The sequence below is a fragment of the Emydura macquarii genome, unplaced genomic scaffold (genome assembly GCF_026122565.2).
Source record: "Emydura macquarii macquarii isolate MOO-44397 ecotype Brisbane River unplaced genomic scaffold, CSIRO-AGI_Emac_v2 contig_3451, whole genome shotgun sequence".
Taxonomy (NCBI): Eukaryota; Metazoa; Chordata; order Testudines; family Chelidae; genus Emydura; species Emydura macquarii.
Window position 1 is genome coordinate 5,240,695 of NW_027133588.1, and position 21,060 is coordinate 5,261,754.

Here is a 21,060-nt window from a genome sequence, read left to right on the forward strand (position 1 = left end):
GGAGATGAGTGTTGAAGTCGTGTCAAGGATCATATGACTAAACAAGGCCTACTAATGGGAATAAGAGCAGACTGTGGTGAGCAGATCATAGTGGGAACTCCTAGAAGCAGTAGACCTGGGAGATCAGAAGAAGATTGCAGGGAGAAGAGACCTGGGAGTCAGCTCCCCATCAAGAGTAGGAGGGCAGCCAGGAGGGTTGGGAGTGTAGAAGAGGCCTTGGGAAGAAGCAGGGCAGGTTAAGGCTATGCAGGCAGACAGTTTTGTTGTTTAGGGTTACCGTAGCAAAAGGTGGATATGGGTTCCCCTGTGCTGCTATGTTGGAAAGGATGCAGGGTCCTCTGCTGCTAGAGAGGATGGAGAGACTTATGCTGCCACCTAGTGAGGTGATACGGTAACACCTGTGAAAAGAGGACCATGAAGACACTGGTTAGAGCCCGGAGGAAGGGGACTGCTGAGAGTGTATTCTGAAAGACAAGCCAGACTCTTGAGGAGAAAGGGCTATGCCCAGCGAGACTGGGACAGCAGATTGGTTTCTTTGCACTTGGGCTTTACCCTGGAAGGGGTGAGTTTTTTGTGTCTTGGCCAGAGGGCAGAGACACCTCCAGCAACCTTTGAAAGCCAGGAGAACAGTTGATAGGGAAACTGAGGCGGTGGATGGGACCAAAGCCAAATCAGGAAGGTTCCATCTACATTACCTTACAGACAAGTAAGAAAGATACTCCTTGCCCCAGGGATCTTACAGTTCAGGTCTTGGACATGATGTGACATATAAACAAAACCAAATGAGGGAGGTGGGACTGTGAACTAACAAAATTAGATTGAGTATTAAAATGGAAGCCTATGTTTGCAGCTTGACTAACCACTGCCAGATAGAAGTGACTTGTAGCCATCACAGTAGAGGTAGTTTTAGAAGGGGAATTTAAAGGATGATAAGGTGGTGGTTTACAGATTTTGTTGGAGTTTTTTCCCAGTTGTAGGGATCATCATTAACAAAAAGATGGAGAGACTTGAGGGAAAAGCAGACAACTGGGTGGATGAGGCTGCCATTGTTGGCAGGGTAAAGATAAAGATCAACATCTTGGGAAGCTGGTATATATGAAAGATGGGGCTAAACAACAAAGAGCTTTAAAGTCAAAAAGAAGGAGCTTATGTTAGATATGGTGGTGGATGAGGAAGACCCAGTGGAGTGATGTGAGTCGACAGTTGGTATTACAAGACAGGAAGATGATCATAGCAACAGTATTTTGTATGCATTTGAGGAAAGGTATATAGCCGACATCAGGGCTTGGGAGGAGGAAATTACAGTAGTCGAGGTAACTGATGAGGGCCTGAAAGAGAGCCATGGACAGACAGACAAAAGGCTGAATCTCTGAAGTGGTATATGGATAAAAGGGCAAGACTTGAACATGGCTTGAATGTATGGGCTAAGAGAGAAGGCCAGATCTAAGTTTGTCTGGTGGTCTGGTTTTAATTCCTTTAAGTTACTATTTAAATAAGCAATACATCATAGAATAATGCAATTTTTATATACACAATTGTATCTGTATTAACTGGCAAAAAAAAGACTTACTGTGTTCTGTAACAGTTTCCCCTTTATTTCTTTGTAATATAAATACATTATCCCTTGGTAAGATTAACTCAGGCAAAAGGAGGAGTTGTTAACATAATGCAATAAAATATGAATCTAGTTGTGATAGTTTAATTGAAATAGAAACATAAATTGTCTATCATGCACAGTTATTTTCTGCTGTATTCATAATGTAGTATTGTCTCTTACAAAGCTGATGGTTAACTAGCTTCATTCATTTGAAGATTACATTTCTTCAGAACCAGTTGATAGATTTAAGAAATCCCATAGACTCTTCCAGGTTTTGAATCACAGTTAATTTGGGTTTTTGTAATAATTGTGACTATGGACAAATGTAAGCCTTTTTTTTCTGTGCACTTTCTAAAGACCTCTGATTTGCCAAATCACTATTTACCAGTAAGCAGATTACATCATATGGCTGTTTCAATAATGTGATTAAATGGGTTGCCTCATTTTTAAGTAATGACTAACAGATGGTACTTTGAGATTTGTTATTTAACTGAAGTAGTGCGTTGTTCAATATCTTGCAGTTTTATGGTCTTTTTTTGAAGTATGCTTTCAAAAGTACCATAAAGTAGTTGTACTTTGCTTTGAAAGATTTTGAAAACACATTGTCCACTGTCTGTCTAATTTTTTTTAAATTGAAATATTTTTCACTGATGTGATTTGACTAAAAGTCAAAACCTGTGTAAACGATTTATCTCTCTGTGCAGTTCATGAATGAGTATGATCCGTTCAGATAGATTCTTTCAATGTGAAGCTTATACATTTAGCTAACTGATGGCTTAAGAAATAGGTACTCAGAATACTCAACTTTCAAAAGCTTGATTGCATGCAAAAACATCGCAGGGTGGTGTGTGCATGGATACTAGCAGGAGTTGAATATAAATGGATGTTTCAAAAGGAGAGGTGGAGTATTACAATGGTGAGTGTGGCCGAACAAGCCTGTATGGCCAATCCTGTAGCTCCTTACTTAAGAAAGCTTTGCTTGTGTGCTTTTGCCTATGAACAATATGTGCTGGCAGGCAACATACTCCACATAGAGCCTGCAGGCAAGTTCTAGCTTGGCTCTTCAGTGTATCAGAACAGTAGCATAAGCACTGAATGTGCTCATTTGGGTTTTATCTAAGCACTTGATGACTGTCACATGAATATGGGTGACAAAATATAATGTAATTGAGGGTTTGATAGAACAAAAGATATTCTCTGGAGCTGGTCGGAAAACCTTTGTCAAGTGTTCAGTTAGAAAGTGCTATTTTGATTAAACCAAAATTTTACATAAAATCATATTTGTCTGGCTAAATTTCATATAGAAAAATGGAAAAACATTTGGAAAATGCCCCATTTTGATGTTTTCAGAATAAATTTCTGTTTTTCATTTTAAAATGACTTTTTTCAAAATCTATTTTCGTATAAAAAGGGTCAAATTTAAAACAAAATATTTCAGATTCATCAAAATGAAATATTTTGATTGTCTCAAAACAAATTTTTAAAATTTTGTTTTTGGAAAATTTCAAAGTTTTGACTTTTTGTCCTGATTAAGGGTGGGTGAAAAAAAATCACGTTTTCATGAGATGAAAAATCCAATTTCCTACCAGTGCTAGTTATTTACAAGTCCACTTAGCCAGTTGTTTGTTGTCCCATTGACCCCTTTTGTATCTAAGCGTACATAGTAAATATGCTTTTCCAATAGTAATTAATATTATATGCTAGGGCATAGAATCCACAAATTGCATTATCAGGAAATAGTTTTATTGCTGCACACATGGATTTTATAATGGGATGATTTGTGCATGGATTTTAACAGAAGAGATGTTGGAGGGTGGCTTCCAAAAATAAGTAACTGAGGTAGTCTATGTAATTAGGTTCACATATTAAAAAGGCGGGTTTAATTCTTGTGGGAATTGTTAAGTGGATATAGAAAAGTAGATCTGAAGAGCATGATAAAACTGAAAGAACGAGGTAAGCTGACTTCGGAGGAAATAAAAAATAAGGTGAAGGAAGAGTAGGAAACAATGGGGGCATTGAACTGCAAAAAAAAGATGTCAGGGGAGTGGACTTCGTATGATGTCATCCTCCCCACCTACTGCAACTCCTGTGATCATTACAGAATAGAAAACTGAACTGCCACAATATGAATAAACTTTCAAGATTAGATTAAGACCTCATTGCAGCATGAGATCTTTTGCATCTTTGCTAGGATAGAGACTGCTTACATATTGATCAGTCACAATCTCCCCAGATAATGGCAATTTCTCTACTTCGTTCTGTTTGGGAACCTCCTGTTGGCTTTCTTAATTGTTTCAAGGAGCAGAAATCCAATGCATGAAAGAGGGATGATTTATCTTGATGTGGGCGAGACGCTAGGTGACATTATTTTGTGCCTCACTGTTGGTTTCCCCAGAACTTATTCGGCAAGGTCATGTAAAAAGCTGTATTATATCACAGAAGACTTAGTACAACTTCCTTCACATGGGGAAGAAGCCAGGCCTTGGGGATTTCTGTCTAGGAAACTGATGTAGCAAGAACCTATTCTTCACTGGAATGTGTTCACACTCTGCTGACAAGTAGTTAATAGAATAATACTCCCCTGCTGCCTGCCCTCCTCCTCCAAATTCACCTGATACCAAATCCTTGCTTTAGTCAAAACCCAGCAATTGAAGCTTACATGCCTTGGCCATCATCTTTTTGATAGACTCAGTGCAGAAATATACCACCCTGTAAGTCTTAAGCTTTAAACAGTGTGTAATCATTTACTGGCATAATTTTCTCTTTTGCTTTAAACAGGTTATGAGTAACATTGTTAATTCTGTAGTTAGGGCAGCTAAATTTTTGGCATCTGCCTATCACCTAAATTGGCACATCATTTTGTTTTATTCCTTCATAGCATAGTTGAGACAAACTGTTTGTGTAACTAGTTTGGTTGTTCATCTTTCCTCCCATCTGTTTGTGTACTACGGCATCCCAGAGTATGTTGCTCTATGTGCTGCTGATGCTAGTTGGGACAGACTGAAAATATCCTGGACATACCGTATGGAATAAAGATAATCTTTACTGAATTAAATTAAACCTTATTGAATTAGGTTTAATACCTTTGGGGTCCATTGTTTTAAAAATGCAGTTGTTTGTGTGGATGTAAGATCATATGTAGCTTCTAGGGACATGACTAATGTGAATGTTTAGAACCCCAAAGAACTGTTTGGGACAATATGTGTGAAGTGAGTTTCCTAGGAAGTACTTGGAGGTACTTCGGAAGCTATACCCTGGGTGATACCCATTATCTGCTATTTATCTATTCCTGGAAACTCCAAGTCAGTGATCTCTGAACTGCATGAAAGATGTACTAAACTTCTCATGAGGGTGCATGATATGAGCAGAAGCTGAGCTGAACTTGAAACCACAATGAAACCCCTTAGGTGGGGTTTTGAAGGACTGCTCCTGCCAGAGCCCATGTTAGGGTTGAGGGGATCTCTGTTAAACTTATTAGCATGCAGGTAGATTATTTTTATTTGTTTTAATGCGTTTTCTCTATAGTTCTTTCGTTTTAAGAATGAAATTGGTTTGCATAGGAAGCGTTGTGTGGTATCTTATACTGTTGTCAATCACTCTGTTGTTAGTCTCTGAAGAGAAGGCAAGTGAAGCTTGCTTCAGGCAGCCTGTCTTTTGCTGGGAATAACACAGTGAAGGCAGGGAACTGTAAATCATGGAGATATGCTGCTCAAAAGTGAGAGAGATATGGGTCTCCACCCAAGGAAGACAACAGCTATGGAGCTTGGAAGCCTGAGAGTGGGTGTCCTTGTTGCACCACTTTGGGGAAATACAGGTGCAATTGCCCTGAACTGTGACACAACTCATTGAGCATGACCTCCAGGTGCATTCTCCCTTGCTGAAGCACTGAGCTGTCCAGATCTCCAGAATGGACTAATAGAGAAAAGATTAGGCAACTTGGTAAGTGTGGATGTAAAAACATAGCTGTGTGCACAAACTGGAGCATGGTGCTTGTAGCCACTAAAGGTAACAAGCCCTCTAACTGGTTACAAATACAAGGAAAAGTGTGTGCAGGACTCCCTGGCCTTTGTGTTAGGGACCTCACGATTCTGTGGTTGCAAAGTGGTCTGAAGGAAATGCAGAACAACATCAGAGCTCTCCATTTTTAGAGTAGAAATTTCTAGCTTTTATGTGAATGATGAAAAACTGAAAAATGTGAATCAATGCAGAGATGTCTTCCCAAACTTGCAGATGAGCTGAACCTGTAATTAAGAAGCATGAACTATCATATTAATTTTAGTCTCTGAAGTATATTATGATTACACTGATTTTACATGTCAAAATCGATGATTTTAGCAGAAACATCTAGCTAACAGGCTTACTTATCTACCATTACTGGAACGAATGGGAAAAACTAAGGGTGAGTGGTTTCTGTGAAGTCGCTGGGGTGGGGAATTATTCACCTAGGCAACTCTTATGCTACCCACCAGTGTTGTCACCTCAGACTCCTGCCCCTAAAGGAGAAAGTAAAGAGTAACACAACACTGCTTAAGCAAAATTAGTGCTCAAAGACTAAAGCTTCCGCTGCTTTTTGTGTGCAAAATAACTCAATGGGGCCTCCCTTCCTGCACCTCTCTAACTTTCATTTAGGCATTTTTTCTTTTAGCTTGCTTGTTGCTGCTATTCATTTTCCATTAATACTACAATATTAAAGGTGATGGAGAGAGAGAGAGAGGCACTTAAAGAACAGAACGATCTTTCAGCTGATGAAAATTTAAGGCTAAATTACTAAGCAAAGGACTCTTTTTCTGTCCAATTTTTAAAAAATCAATATTAATATAAGTTAAGCTTTGCAAAAAATGGAACAGTATATCAGGATTTTTAAACAGAGACAGATTAAAATACAAACTAAACAGAAATATCAAATTAAGCGTGTAAAATCAGTTTCCAATGAATGTGCTGGGTTTTTTAAGGTTTTTTTTTGCAATCCTTTTATTCAGTAAAACATATAGATCTGTGAAATTTGTAACAAGCTGTGTCACTCTTGAATTGGGCTGGTGAGACAGAAGTGGCTTCATCAGGCACCTGACTAGACATCTTACGCGTACATCATGATTGTGCTGCATGTTATTCAGAGAAAAACATCTAATTTACATAACTTTTAGTAAACCCTGTTTCCCAGAACACTAGTTCTTCCTTCTAAACAGGATGTTTGGGTCTTAATTTTAAGCTTTATTTTCAAGAGGTCACCTTGATAAATGGCTAATTAATCTGCTTTGTGTTAGTGACAATAAATTGTGTAATCCTAAGCAATCTGTCATTTTTAGAGCAACAGGCTTGGTGTTTCTAAGTAACAGAAGTATAAGGTTGTTTGCGAGATTGGTTATTGCATATTAACTATACCTATTTGAAAGTTAGCTTTCATTAACATAGTCCAGCAGACAGGATATATGACGAAATACAAATATTGAGTAGAAAGCTACCACATATTAAATTACAAATTAGCTTTTCAGAGGAAGCTGGGGAAGGGAACGTTTTGAAGAAATTTGTTGACAAAATCTCCTGTTAGTAAAAACATAATTTTTTTAAATATCTGGTTATCTTTCAATAAGGAAACACTTAGGTAAACTTGTAACATCAGGTAGGCAAGCATCAATGCATTTTTGTCTGAATTGTAGTTCGTTCTTAAATAGAGGATATTTGGGACTAAATATGGTTGTAGTTTGTTACTCAGATTATATTTGAATATGCTTCAAATGACTAATTTTCTTTTTTTGGAGTGATATAAAATACAGGTTCCAAAAACAAATTGCTACAGCTGTACTTGATTTTGCCTTTTTGTGATATTTTTAATGTAAAATCTTTAGTGAAAAACAATATAATGGAGTTTTCATACATATACTATTTACTTAAGGTATTTGAATTGTAAGAATATGATCAGGGTAGACATGAAAATCTTCTCTCTTCAGAATAAACATGAAAACAAGAAATAGAGTCCTCAGTAGCTACTGAAATGTTCATGCGGGGAGATTGAGAGACCCTCAAAGATGACAATTGTACACAATATAAGGTCCAAAAGCATCTGATCTGCTTAGTGAAAAGCTTGTCTCCTTCATCTTCCACTTGCGGAACCTACTCACAACGATATTTAGAAAGGAGAATTCTTTGCGGCAAAGGGGTAGAATCATAGAATCATAGAGTTGGAAGGGATCTCAGGAGGTCATCTAGTCCAACCTCCTGCTCAAAGCAGGACTAACCTCAGCTATATCATCCCAGCTAGGGTTTTGTCAAGACGCAGCTTAAAAACCTCTAAAGATGGAGATTCCACCACCTCCCTAGGTAACCCATTCCAGTGCTTCACCACCCTCCCAGTGAAAAACTTTTTCCAAATATCCAATCTAGACCTCCCCCACTGCAACTTGAGACCGTTGCTCCTAGTTCTGCCATCTACTACCATTGAGAACAGCCTAGTTCCATCCTCTCTGCAACCCCCTTTCAGGTAGTTAAAGGCTGCTGTCAAATCTCCCCTCATTCTTCTCTTTTGCAGACTAAACAAGCCTAGTTTCCTCAGCCTCTCCTCATAAGCCTTGTGCTCCAGCCCCCTAATCATTTTAGTTGCCCTCCGCTGGACTCTCTCCAACTTGTCCACATCCTTTTTGTAGTGGGGGGCCCAAAACTGGACACAATACTCCAAATGCGGCCTCACCAATGCTGAATAGAGGGGAATAATCACTTCCCGTGACCTGCTGGCAATGCTTCTACGAATGCAGCCCAATATGCTATTAGCCTTCTTGGCAACCAGGGCACGCTGCTGACTCACATACAGCTTCTTATCCACTGTTACCCCCAGGTCCTTTTCTGCAGAACTGCTGCCTAGCTCATCAGTCCTCAGTCTATAGCTGTGCATGGGATTCTTCCATCCAAAAGTGCAGGACTCTGCACTTGTCCTTGTTGAACCTTATCAGATTTCTTTTATCCCAATTCTCCAGTTTGTCTAGGTCCCTCTGTATCCTATCTCTACCTTCCAGGGTATTCACCACTACCCCAACTTAGTGTCATCTGCAAACTTGCAATCCGCCCCATCCTCCAAATCATTAATGAAAGGAAGTCATGATTTTAGCTCTGTTATCCTTGACCTACTGTGGTTTAAGAGTGTATGGAGAGGCACTCTGTTCTCAAACCTCTTTCTCACTCTGACAGGTGCTGCCTAGGACTGGACTTCATATCTCTTGAGATATTTCTGGGCTGTGTGGCACACTTCTGTATACCATTTTTAAAGTGAACAGGTGGTGACGGAGTTCTGTTACTATCTGTTGGAAATACCTTATGTATAGATAGCACTTACAGTCTTAACTTGAAGTGCATATAGTCGTACTGCCTGGGATTATTAGTGTAGTTTTGGTGGTGCTGGATAGATCAGGTATTCGGCTCACAATAGAGCAGTTGTGTTAGAGGATCATTTCTTAGTTTTTCTTAGCGCTTGCTGGTTTTTTTTATTTTGTTTTTACCCTTTGATACTTTGGGGCTAGCCAGGGACCAGTTATCCACAGGATATAAGTGGGGGGAATTGGTTAATAGTTCCTATGCTGAATATTGTATATGCTTTTCTGAAACCATGCTGCATCTGCGTACACATAGAAGCATATTTGATTCTGCAAAGACTCATGAAATTGCAGTGCGCATAATGGCACTTGTTTGGCATAAGAAATGTGTTACAGTCAGGTTGCATATCAGATGGTGCCCAAGTTATATGAGCATTTTAAACAAAAAAGAAAAATCTAAAGCTTCTCTGTGTCTTCTCTCCAATGTTTGGCTGTGATAGTCTTGGAACTGAGAGAAGCTCAATTGAATTAAAAGTTAAACCCTGGTTTAGGTAGAGAAAAACATAAACAGAAAGCTTGGTTGGAGAGCAGCAGTGTAAGAGGTAATGAGTTCTAAATAAACTGCTGCATTAAACTTCCTCCCATCTGATCTGCAAAATGACAGTGTGTGAACTTGAAACACAGGCTCAGTTTGACTTGATTAACAGCTCACTATGAACTTTCTACACCATCATATTCAATACAACCAACGCCTCATGAAGTTAAATTGTTTCCATTGGCAGGATCAGCTAAAAAGAGGAGTTCCTTCTAGCAAGAATCAACCTCAAAACTACCAGTATAGTAAGTATGGTGAAGAGTGTATTCATATACAGCAACTGTGAGTAGTTAGCCGAGCTTAGGGGTTTTTAAAATAAACGTTGGAAGTCAATTTTTGTGATAAATTAAAATCTTCTCTTAAATGAGACTTGTGATAATGCTCATGATTGTGGAGGGAGAAGAAGATAGGTTGTGCCATATTTTGTTTCTTTGCCATATACAGAGAAATTACAAGTTTTATCAGTAGGCATCATCTCATTCTCTTCCACTTCCCCCACTTTTTTGACATTTGCTGTTACAGATATTGTTTACCCTATTTTCATAAGTGACTCAGAGCTACTGTAAAGGCAGCCTGATATCACATCATGGGCCATGGGAAACCTGAAAAATTAGATGCTGAATACAAGTCTCTTCCTTCAAAAATAATAAAGCTTAATTCAAAAGATTGGAAAAAACAGAGGAAATGGTTCTTGTTAAGTCTTGAAACAGCTTCCACCAACTTCTTTGGTCCTCCATGGACCAGCAAAAACGGGAAAGTCAGGATTTGATATTCCTGAAATTTAAACAAAACATAAACCTTTAAAATAAATGCATACTTTGTCTATATGTTACGATGAAGCAAAAAGAGGCACAAATGCCAATCTTCCTCCTTGAAGAGTAAGCTTTATTAAAGCCAGTTTTCTTTTAAATGTATGCAATTATTAGTAGAGCTTTATAATCTGAGTAATTAGACATGGATTTAGGAAATATGTCATTTAAGCATAGACTCCTGCTTTGTGTAAAATGTTAATGCTGAGATAACAAGGTAATGGATGTCTAAAAATATTAGAAAGAGGGATAAGAACTAGGTCAGGTTGAGAACTTGCTGCTAGCATATCTCTTTTTGAAGAGATTCAGAGCCAGATTAGCTGTGTTGTGGATGTTGTAATCACAGTACACTTTTCAGTCTTAAAGAATAAAAATAAAATGAAATAAAAACCCCTGAAATGTGTGTAACAAGCTGACTTAGTCAGAGGTCCTCAGAGTGAGGCTTTACAAAGGCTCTGCAAATTAACCAATAACCCCTTTTTTCATGTGTCTGATACTAACGTAGTAAATGGTGTATTGTATTGTGGGCCCTTGTGCTGAATCTCTCAGTGTTCTTTAAGGAGATCATAAAGAGCATTGTGGGCTTCTGATAACTTAAATAACTTGATAAACCCATTACAAAGAGTACTGAGAAGTGAATCCATCTTTGTTCTCGCCTCTTGCACCCCAAATTTACTTAGCTGGATTTAAAAACACTTGTTCATCTACAGGAGTGTATTCCTTAATTGTGAAATGGTCACTTTTCCTTCTAAAGTCCAGTCTGTCTTGTGAAAACAAGTTAGATTGAGTATTTTTTTGGTCCCTTTCTCCAGACATGCTCTAGAGTTTCCTTCTTGGTAGCCAAAGTAGTCATCTTTTTCTTTGTGAACTCCTCATATAGTTGATTTGTCTATCACAGAAGCATCTGCCATAACATGCAGCTTTAATGCTTATAGTTTTCTAATGTTCTAATGTAGAACAGTTCCAGAGGGGTAGCCGTGTTAGTCTGTATACAGCAAAAACAACGAGAGTTCTGTGGCACTTTAAAGACTAACAAATTTAGTTTTTGTAGGCATAGGTAGAATGATACAGTAAATAGGAAACATAGATATACAAGTGCATAGAGAACAATGGGGGAGGTGGATGAAAGCCGGGTACTTGAAGGCTAATGACAGTCATTGAGTAGGAGGGCTCCTACTCCGACGAAGTGAGCTGAGTCTCACGAAAGCTTACGCCTACAAAAATTAAATTTGTTAGTCTTTAAAGTGCTACAGAACTCTCGTTGTTTTTAATGTTCTAACGATCATTGTGTTGTAATGATAGTGATAGTTTTAAAGGGGCACAGTCAACTTAAATAATATTTATCTGAAATGTTGACCTATTAGTGTTACAGGTAATGCAAGATTAACAATTTGTGAAATGTTTAACTAAGCTGAGCATCACCTGTTACAACTTGCGCTCTTGCCATTTTGGCATAAATATTAGGTTGATGATTTTCTATAGATAGAAAACTTAATAATTGATTTAGATTCAAATTGTGATTCTTAAATAGACCTACTATATTGTATTGTGTCCTGTTGATTACATGATATCAAGAGATGCTTCAGATCACCACCAGTGGCAGAATTTGTTTTGTAGCAGTTTTCTTCACTACGTTTTACTGATTTTGTGCCAGTCAGAACCATAGTGTTATACATGTTTTGTATCTTGAAGTTTTTAGGCCGGTATCAGCCTCTGCAAAACTCTATATCAACCCACATGCAGAAACTGAGCTGAAAACTCCAAAGCTTGACTGGAATATAGAAGTACAGAACATTGCCATTGAACTCACTAAATCACAGGTAAGTTGGCTATCTTTATTCTGTGTTTTAAAGATTGACATTGCTTACAGATATTTAACCAAACAGGTTTGTTAGTTATATTTGCACGTATGTCTAAACTACCTAGTGGTAACCCTGGGTAAATGTTGGCTTCTTTTTGTCTGTCTGTGTTGTAACAGACATTGCATGGTGCTAGATCATGACACTTGTACCCAGTGCTATCTGTGGGCTGACTATAGGAGAGATCCAGCTGATCTATGTTTAACACTTGTACATTGGCATATTTCCCATATATTTAGGGTGTCTTTCCTGCAGGGCTACTATATTTTTTGCCTTTGCCCCACCTTAACATGAATTTAGCACATTGAATCAGGCTTATGCATGTTGAGCATTTTGCTCATATTTTTGATAAGGCAAGCAAACAACTTTTTCAATCCAAGTCACTGTGTCTCCTAGTTTTTCTTTCTGATTCTTGCCATTGTCAGATACAGGCTTTTGTTTAGTATATGCAGAGTTTATGCTCATTTATAACTTGATCTTAGTCTAATTGAATGTTCTTGGTGCTAACGTTATACCACGCATCCGCATGTGCCTATAAACCTTAAATTTTCCATAATTTTAAATATTAATTTCTGGTAAATAATCAAAGCTGTGATCACCTATATAAAGGCATATGGTGGTGTTCAGTGGTCACATAGGACCTAGTTTCTGCATCAGTGATAATTCTAATAATAGCATGGTATTTGTCAAATGAGACTAGAGCACCATGTGATTGGCCTAATGCTATCTACATAAGTAGGAATGGCTGTATGCAGTTAACAGGGTGCCATGTTTTAGAAGTATCACATGTGGTTAGTAGGGTCAGGAAATAACCACAAAGAGCCATACACAGTCGTATTTAAAGTTAGAACTAAATAGCAGTCAATTTTTTTTTTTTTTGGTTCTCCGAATATTATGTAGAAATATAAGCACCTCACTAGGAAGAAGCTTATTACAGTATAAAATAGACTAGGACAATAATGTTCTGCAAGTTTAAGATGTATATGTAAGAGAACTTGAAGAAACTTACAAAGTTTAAGCAAATAGAATGGGCACCTGAATAAAAATACTGCAAAGATGTAACATTTGGGAGGCGGGCAATTTATTTTAAAGAGGCCAAGATGTATTTGAAATAATGCATGTAAATTAAAGAGAAGTTGAGGTAAATGAATAACAGAGAAATTGTAAATGCTGTTCACTGAAACAGTTGCATATGAGGCTTTTGAAGCATTTCCATGGAACATTAAATACAAGATGAATAGTGTAGAGAATAGATAGTACCTCATGTTTTGGAAGTTGGGCTTGATAACATGGGATACTTCACAGCCAGGACTTTGGGGTCGTTGCGTGACTGCACTGCAACAAATTGAAAACTGTAAAAGATTTTCAGTTGCATAGTCTTAGAACTTGGTCAAACTTTTGTGTTCAGACTGAGGTTTTTCAGGCCTGGTCTAGTCCAAGGGTGCAATCTTGTGGCATACAGGCTGTATTACAGAAAGGCCACAGGGAAATCCAGTAAATCTGTCTGTGGGTTCCAGTAAAACAACTGAGATGCATAGGATAGGGCATTGTAGGGAACACACAGAGTGGAAGTGAGGGAAGTGAAACCCATTTGAGAAGCTCCACCGCAGGGAATCAAGCACACTAACAGAAATACAAATTGTATTTTTTGATTGTGATTTAGGCAACCAACAGTTTATACCATATCACTGCTCTGGAGCAACGCACATGCATGCAGCTCAGTACTTTGTTACCCTCAGAGCATGTATTTCTATATATTTCAGGAAAGATTGCAGACAATTAAATAGCTCTAAATGTAACCTGATCATTGCATGTAATTAAACTATGCAAACCTCTGGTGGTAAGAAATAATGTTTTGTTTCATGTGTGTAGTACCTCAGTATGATTGACCTTCTGGAGTCTGTAGATTACATGGTTCGAAATGTACCATACAGAAAATACAGACCAGATGTACCTCTACATAAAAATGCCAAACAGTGGTAAGTTGCATATTGCCTTACAGAACTGCATTAAATTCTCAGGCTTTGTATTGCATATCCTGCAACTCCTGGATCACTATGTAATAAATGCCAAAAGCTTTCTTATGGGCTGTGATCACTGTTCGTGCTTTCTTTTCAGGATAGGACTATTTGTTAGCCTCTTGATTTTACTTGGTTGTTAATATGCTTTAAAAGTAGATGAGATGGTCTAAATACTACTTGTCCAATGTTAAGTCCTCACTTCTAAAGTAATGCTAATAAGGAAAACTGTATTTTAACAAGTAGGGAGACAAGGGGGTGAGCTAATGTTTTTTATTGGATCAACTTCTGTTGGTGGGAGAGACAAGCTTTTGAGCTCTTTTTCAGGACTGGGAAAGGTACTTGGAGCATCACAGCTAAATGCGAGATGGAACAGATTGTTTAGCATAAGTAGGTAGCGCATTCAAGGTAGGGTGGTCATTGGTCACATAAGGCCTCCTCCTCCCCTCCGCCCTCCCAAAAAAAATCCCAAACTAAATAAATGCCAAATTTAATTCTGGAAGTAATGGGGTGTATTCAGAGGAATTAAATACCTATCTTTTGTACATCACTTACTATTTGTTTATTAATGAAAAATGGGTTCCTAAGACTTATATTTCAGTCCTTCCTAAAGTTGTGTAGGTGAATAAACTTACCAATTCTTTTCTGTAGAACTTCTTTTGAGCTACTGGCAAAAATATTGATATTCTGAGTTTCAAATGTCTACTCTCAAGGAGAAATGATTAATTAGCCAACTCCGTGTTCTAACTGGAAGCTAAACAGAAAAATGTGGCAACTTGCTATAGCAACTTGAGGTTTTACTTAGAATATTTAATAGGTGAGCTCTTTCACATTGTAAAGGAAGAGACAGAAACAATTGATATAGAATGTCATAGCCAGTAGCTTTCTGCAAGCTTTTTAAAATGGGTATACTAGCGCATTTCAGTCAAAACATCCAAAATGTTGTTCCAGCCCTTTTTCTTTTGAGCAGAGTGCCTATTTTGCCAAGTTTTGTGTTGCTGTAGTCAAAAGGGTTAATTTTCAGTTGGTCTTGGATGAGATGGCTGAACATGAATAATTTGTGGTCTGATTTGTTGTTGGAACATAGATCTAGGTCAGTAGGAGGTCTGTTCTTTTTTCATCCAACTTAATGTTACGCTGTGTAACACCAGCTTCAGTTTTACCCTATTCAGAGTGAAAATATAGTTAAAAGCCTATAGCCTAGTAGCTAAAGATGGTGAGCACCTTGAGGTGAATCGAGGTGCTGGTGTGCAATACTTGTGAAAATCAGGTCATTGGTTTCATATTTAATTTCTTAAATGAAGCTACCTGCTGGAACAACTAATCTTCTAGTGTAACTAGAAGGGTTACAATTTGTTCAGATACTACGAACAAAATAATCAAATCTTGATTTACTGTTTTTTCTTCACAATTTAATTTTAAGTTGTAAATCATAAAATGTGACCAGAAATAATTAATACAAATGAAATTCCTTACAGGTGGAAATATGCAACTAACAGCATTCTTGAAGTTCATATCAGAAGATGCACTCGCATGTGGTTATGGAGTAACGTAAAACACCATAGGCAGCTTTTGAAGAGTTACAAAAATGTGTACAAGAACAAATTAACACAGAGCAAAGTATCAGAAGAAGCACAACGACAAATTCAGGTACTTGCTGTTAATATAGTGGTATATTTGACAGTGGAGTACATATCTTCACTATTGAATATTTTAGTCTATTTTTTTGTAACATCCCTCTGGTCAACCAGGATGTTAAATTAATTTCTTTCTTACTGAAAAACCTTGCTTAATATTCATACTTGACTAAAACTAAGGAAAAATCTGGAGTGTAGTGTTCTTTTACTTCTGCAATGTTTTTAAAATCAAGTATCAAGTATGTTTTGAAATAACAACCAACTTTTTATCTAGAGAGAGCGGGGGGGCCTGTTTCTTCAATATAAAATGTATGTAATGAAATGAAAAGTCAGGAATGGTAAATGTGTTTGTTAAAGCAATATGTATGAAAATGAAACATAACTTTCACAATTTGGTGTTCAACTAGCATATTAGTCATTTGGATAATGTCATAAATATTTCAGAAATAGAGCTTAAAACCCTGCGGTAGGTTGAAGTTCTAATTGCTGTTAATTTTTTTTGCCACTGCAATTCTTGACTTGCAGAAAATCAGAAAGTTTAGCTTTTTCTTTTCCCAAATACGTTTTAACTAAGATAATCAATTCTTTAAACTTAATAAGATAAAGATGAAGGCTGGCTGTTTTCCATACTGCACTTTAGAGCTTCCTTATGGGGGTACTTCATTTTTCAGCTCCAAAGCATCAGAAAACCTACATATTATTGTTAGTGTATGGACACTATTAAAAAGAATTTGTGAATTTCAGTTACGTTCAATTTCCTGAATTATAAATGAAATGCACTCCCAACCTTTATTGAACTGGAACACTGGTTTATTAAATACTCTGTCTTAAGCCAGCTTTTACCTCCAGTGACCTATTGCAGAATGATGAATTCTAAAAGGCAGAGGCTAGAAAGGAGACTTAAATGGATTTGTTGAATGGATTACTTCAACAAATTTTTGTTTTGTTTTAAAGAGTCCATAAGTTAATTCATCTTACACTAAAACAGGATATTTTTGTTTAACAGGATCTAGAAAGAGCACTGGATGTTTTCAACATCATTTTAGCAAGACAGCAAGCACAAGTTGAGGTAACAAAATAAATAAAAAAACAGTTTCTAATGTTTAATAGCAGGTTTTATGTATATGAAGTTAATTGCATGGCTTTTGGAGATTTTCTAACCTTCAGGACAGAGTTTACAATGTTTCACTGTTGTAATTTTACCTACATTATAGAATCATTCTTGCTTTTGCTGGAATGCTTCCTATGTTATGTTTTCACAGGTTGTTGTTCAGTCTTAAATGTTTATCAAGCACTGAGACGTCTAATGCTTTGGCTGGGATGGTGTCCCATAGCATGATATACCTTACTGTCATTTTATCCTGATAATACACCTAAATATGCCCCTTCCTTTATTCCATTGCAGAACTACTTATATTCTTGCATGACTTCCTAAATACTTGATCTCTATCCTTGATGTGTCATACTCCCCAAATATGTGACTGTTAGGTCTCTTTTCTTTATCACCCAGCCAAGTTTATGCCTATTGAGGCAGAGACGGAAGCAATGAGAGAGACACCAGAGTATGATTAAGTGCAGAGATCACAACAAGGAATCACTACCTGCGTTACAGTACAGAGTTTAACTGGACACCACTGACCCTGGGTTCTACAAACCTGAGGATATATATGTGGGCAGTGCCCTCTGTATCTCTACTGACCTGTCCAGAGACCCTGGCATGAAGCCAGAGTCTAAGCCTATTCCTTTCATCCATGCCCAGATGTAGGAGAGGAGAGATGAGGAGAATCCCATGCTCTGCAAGACCTAGAGGCATACCTCCTTATTGTGCCAATGTCAGGCTTGGGACCCATGCTCAAGCAGCCCATTGGGTTAGAGGGTACTCGAATCATGCCCTGTCTCAACCCACCCATGTCCTTGGAAACCATCTCAGGGGATGGCAGCTATTGGCTTACATCTGCTCTCACCCTGCTGAGCAGCTAGAGAGGAATCTGTATGAGGTTGACCATTTGACACCCTATCAGATAGATGTACCACGTCCTCTCTAAACAGTTCAGGAGTGGTATACTTAGGGCCAGAAGTTATCCCCTTCTTTTTTCTCCCCGCTTTAATTTTTTGTAGCTCTAACTTGATTTGTTTGCAGTTAGATTGGAATCTCTTTGGAGCAAGGAATTACAAGTAGATACAAGGGTCCAACACAGAATAAATGTCACATTAGACAGTGGAGCATTTTTGCCCCTTTAAAACATGGAGGCTCATGTAATAAACGCTTCCACCTTATGTTGTGACTTTGATCTCTTTCATTACTGAAAATGCCTGTACATCATTTGATATATCTGTTGTTTAATTTCTGGGAAAACGAAAGTTAATACAAAATGGCTCTAACATTTATGTTGATTTAACTAATGATCTTTGGTTTGTAGGTTATAAGATCAGGGCAAAAATTGCTGAGGAAGAAATCTGCTGATGGAGAGAAGAAAGGTGGAGGATGGTTTAGTAGTTTCTGGGGTAAGAAGGAATCTAGGAAAAAGGAAGATGAAGAATCATCAGTTCCTGAAAGTAGGTTTGAATTTAAATAGGTCATTTTCACATGGAGCTTAACAAATAGTTCTAATTTTTAATTCACTTGTGGATAGGGGACTGTCTGTCCAGCCTGGCTGTAAAAGGAGCGGGGGGGAAAAGGTAGAGGTGTGGAGTGCACTGTATTCTTGTGTTTAATTTTGAATCTCTGCTATTATATAACTGAATAGATGGTAGTAATTAAGTGAAAAGACAGTAATAAAATAAATCAGCAGATAAGCTATGGCCTATTGCAAATGATGTATGAAAATATTAGAATTGCATTGTAAAGAAAAATACTGAGTTTCTTATGATGATTGTAAAAGACAAGTATTAACTAGCAACTTCCTCTAGTGACAGTTAGCTGTTTGGGCCGGGAATTCTTAGGGTATTGCATGGTGCCTAGCACAATGGGGTCTGGATCATACCTGGGGCATCTCTGTGTCACTGTGATGCAAGTAACTTGTGTGTGCTTACACTATGCAGGTGTATATATAACTTACTAGCCTGTGGTGGGGGAGTATGAGTCACACTGCATAATTTAAAATCTTTTTGAGAAATACTTTGTAGCGGAAACTACATTGAGTGCCCTGGCAGCATGTGGTGTTAAGATACATCAATTTAATTAATTTTTTTTCCTGCACCGGTTATGGCAACTGATCTGAATTTGATTATTTTTTTTTAGCCATTGATGACATCATGACCCCAGATGAAAAGGCTAAGCTCTTTACTGCTATTGGATATAGTGACAGCTCTCATGATTTGACTTTACCTAAAAAGGTACACTGAACATTTTTATGAGGGAAGAACAAAATCTTTGTTTTCCTAGTATACATCAATAACACAGGAATGATGTTAGGAATGACTATATTTTGAGTGCTGGTCATTCAATGATACTGATCTACCAAAGTATATATTCATTGTGAGTTCATATTCACAATCTGTAGACTAAAAGATCATTATATTGGGCTGTATAAACATCTGGGCTTGTTGAGATTTTTGGTGTCCAACAGTTAAATGCATCCAGACAGATCACTCGTTTGATGTTACTATAAAAGTGTCTTAATGAAATCATTCATGTGTGATCTTATTTCCCAAAATAATGTGCAAATGGAGCAGAAGGAGCTAAAAGAGAAACTGCTGCTTGAAAGAGGAAAAATAAAAAGTTTGCTGCAAATGGGAAAAACAAAACAAACTCAAACAAACAAAACACCAACTAAAAATAGTTTGACCTCTTCAGTGTCTGTATTTCTTGCTGAGTGTTTGAAGGGAAAAACTTAAATAGAAGTTTAAACTTAGGATCTTAACATCAGTGCCGTTCGATGGTATTTAAATAAAACAATTATGTGTTTAGGTCAAATGTTAGTATTGTATTGTTGACTCATTGGGTCAGTGGTTAACCAATATTCAGGGCCTTGCAGGGTTGTTCCTGTTAGGATGAGACATTGATTATTTGAGTCAGGTATATTCACTATGTAAGTTTGTTGGGTTATAAAAAAGAAATATGCACAAGGTGCCATTTCCCTGAACACAATAGAAACAAACAGCAGCAGGCAGTTGAATTGCTCAGAATTCCTCAGGTCTGCCATTCCAGCAAGTTACGTGCATTGGAAGCTCACAACTCTTAGGAAGTTCCTTAAGAAGATTTTATTAGATGGCTTGTAGAATACAAATAGGGACCAAGGCTTGAAGAATAGGAGGTTACTTTTCAGTAACTGGAGGTTCTTTGAGATGTGTGGTCTCTATCTGAATTCCAAACCCACTCTCCTACCCCTCTGCTGAGAATCTGATAGGTCTGTGGTGGAGAAGGAACTGGAGATGTGACTGGTCCGCCCTGCCTTTTATCGCCTCAGGTGAAACCATGAGGCAGTACAAAGGCGCAGACACCACTACTTTGAAAAGCTCCAGCTCCAGGCGCATGGAGCATGCGCATTATCCTTAGTGGAATACAGATAGGGACAACACATCACAAAGAACTTGCAGTTACTGGAAAGTAACCTCCCCTTCTGTAGAAAAGTTTTCCACACAGTGGGGGAAAAGCATTTATTATTTAATCCTTGGTGATACTATATTCTGCCAGTATACTCGTACTTGGTGTTCATTGCTACCCTCTTACATTTCTCTCTCCACTGGTAGTCATGGTCCTTAGGTTAGGACTGCTGGTCATGTACTCACAAAAGCTTACTGATTATATGACTGTTTCTTTTCTGTCTTTGTATGGGAAGGAATGTTCCCATCCTCCTTTTCTTTTCTTAATTCAAATAAAGAGAAATTATTTCCTGTTGTTCTCAAAAAGGAAAAGTATGCTCTGATTTTCTGTGGACGCACTCAAACATAGGTCCCAGGATAGTAATCCAGTAACTTTCATTTACATAATTTTTCTTGCTGCTGAGGCTGACATACATATATGTAAATTATTTAAATCATTAAGCAAAATTAATGACCACACCTAGTAATTATATCTTTTGAGTTCAGTTAGCCATGGGATTATGAATTGCTCGTTTACATTGGATTTCCAGGAAAGTAGTGTGTCGACATCTCAAATAAAAATAATTACTGTTAGATGGAATTGATGTCTGTTCTGTCAAAGACAGGAAATAATCTCAGTAATTTATTTTTACTTGGAGAGAGGGGATGATGATTGAACTCAGTGGACTCGAACACAGGTTTCTTGCAGAGGTAACCAGG

General features: G+C 37.7%; 1 protein-coding gene across 3 annotated transcripts in view; it reads left to right on the plus strand.

Annotated features, from left to right (window-relative positions):
- The window catches only part of VPS13C (vacuolar protein sorting 13 homolog C), a 139,543-nt gene that overhangs the window by 5,094 nt on the left and 113,389 nt on the right, over nucleotides 1–21,060 (plus strand). For all 3 annotated transcript variants that reach the window (XM_067534730.1, XM_067534732.1, XM_067534731.1), the window contains exons 5-11: nucleotides 9,681–9,738; nucleotides 11,995–12,122; nucleotides 14,034–14,140; nucleotides 15,658–15,829; nucleotides 16,823–16,885; nucleotides 18,237–18,372; nucleotides 19,058–19,152. In XM_067534730.1, coding sequence (XP_067390831.1) covers nucleotides 9,681–9,738; nucleotides 11,995–12,122; nucleotides 14,034–14,140; nucleotides 15,658–15,829; nucleotides 16,823–16,885; nucleotides 18,237–18,372; nucleotides 19,058–19,152 — 759 coding nt within the window. The remainder of the gene's footprint in view (nucleotides 1–9,680; nucleotides 9,739–11,994; nucleotides 12,123–14,033; nucleotides 14,141–15,657; nucleotides 15,830–16,822; nucleotides 16,886–18,236; nucleotides 18,373–19,057; nucleotides 19,153–21,060) is intronic.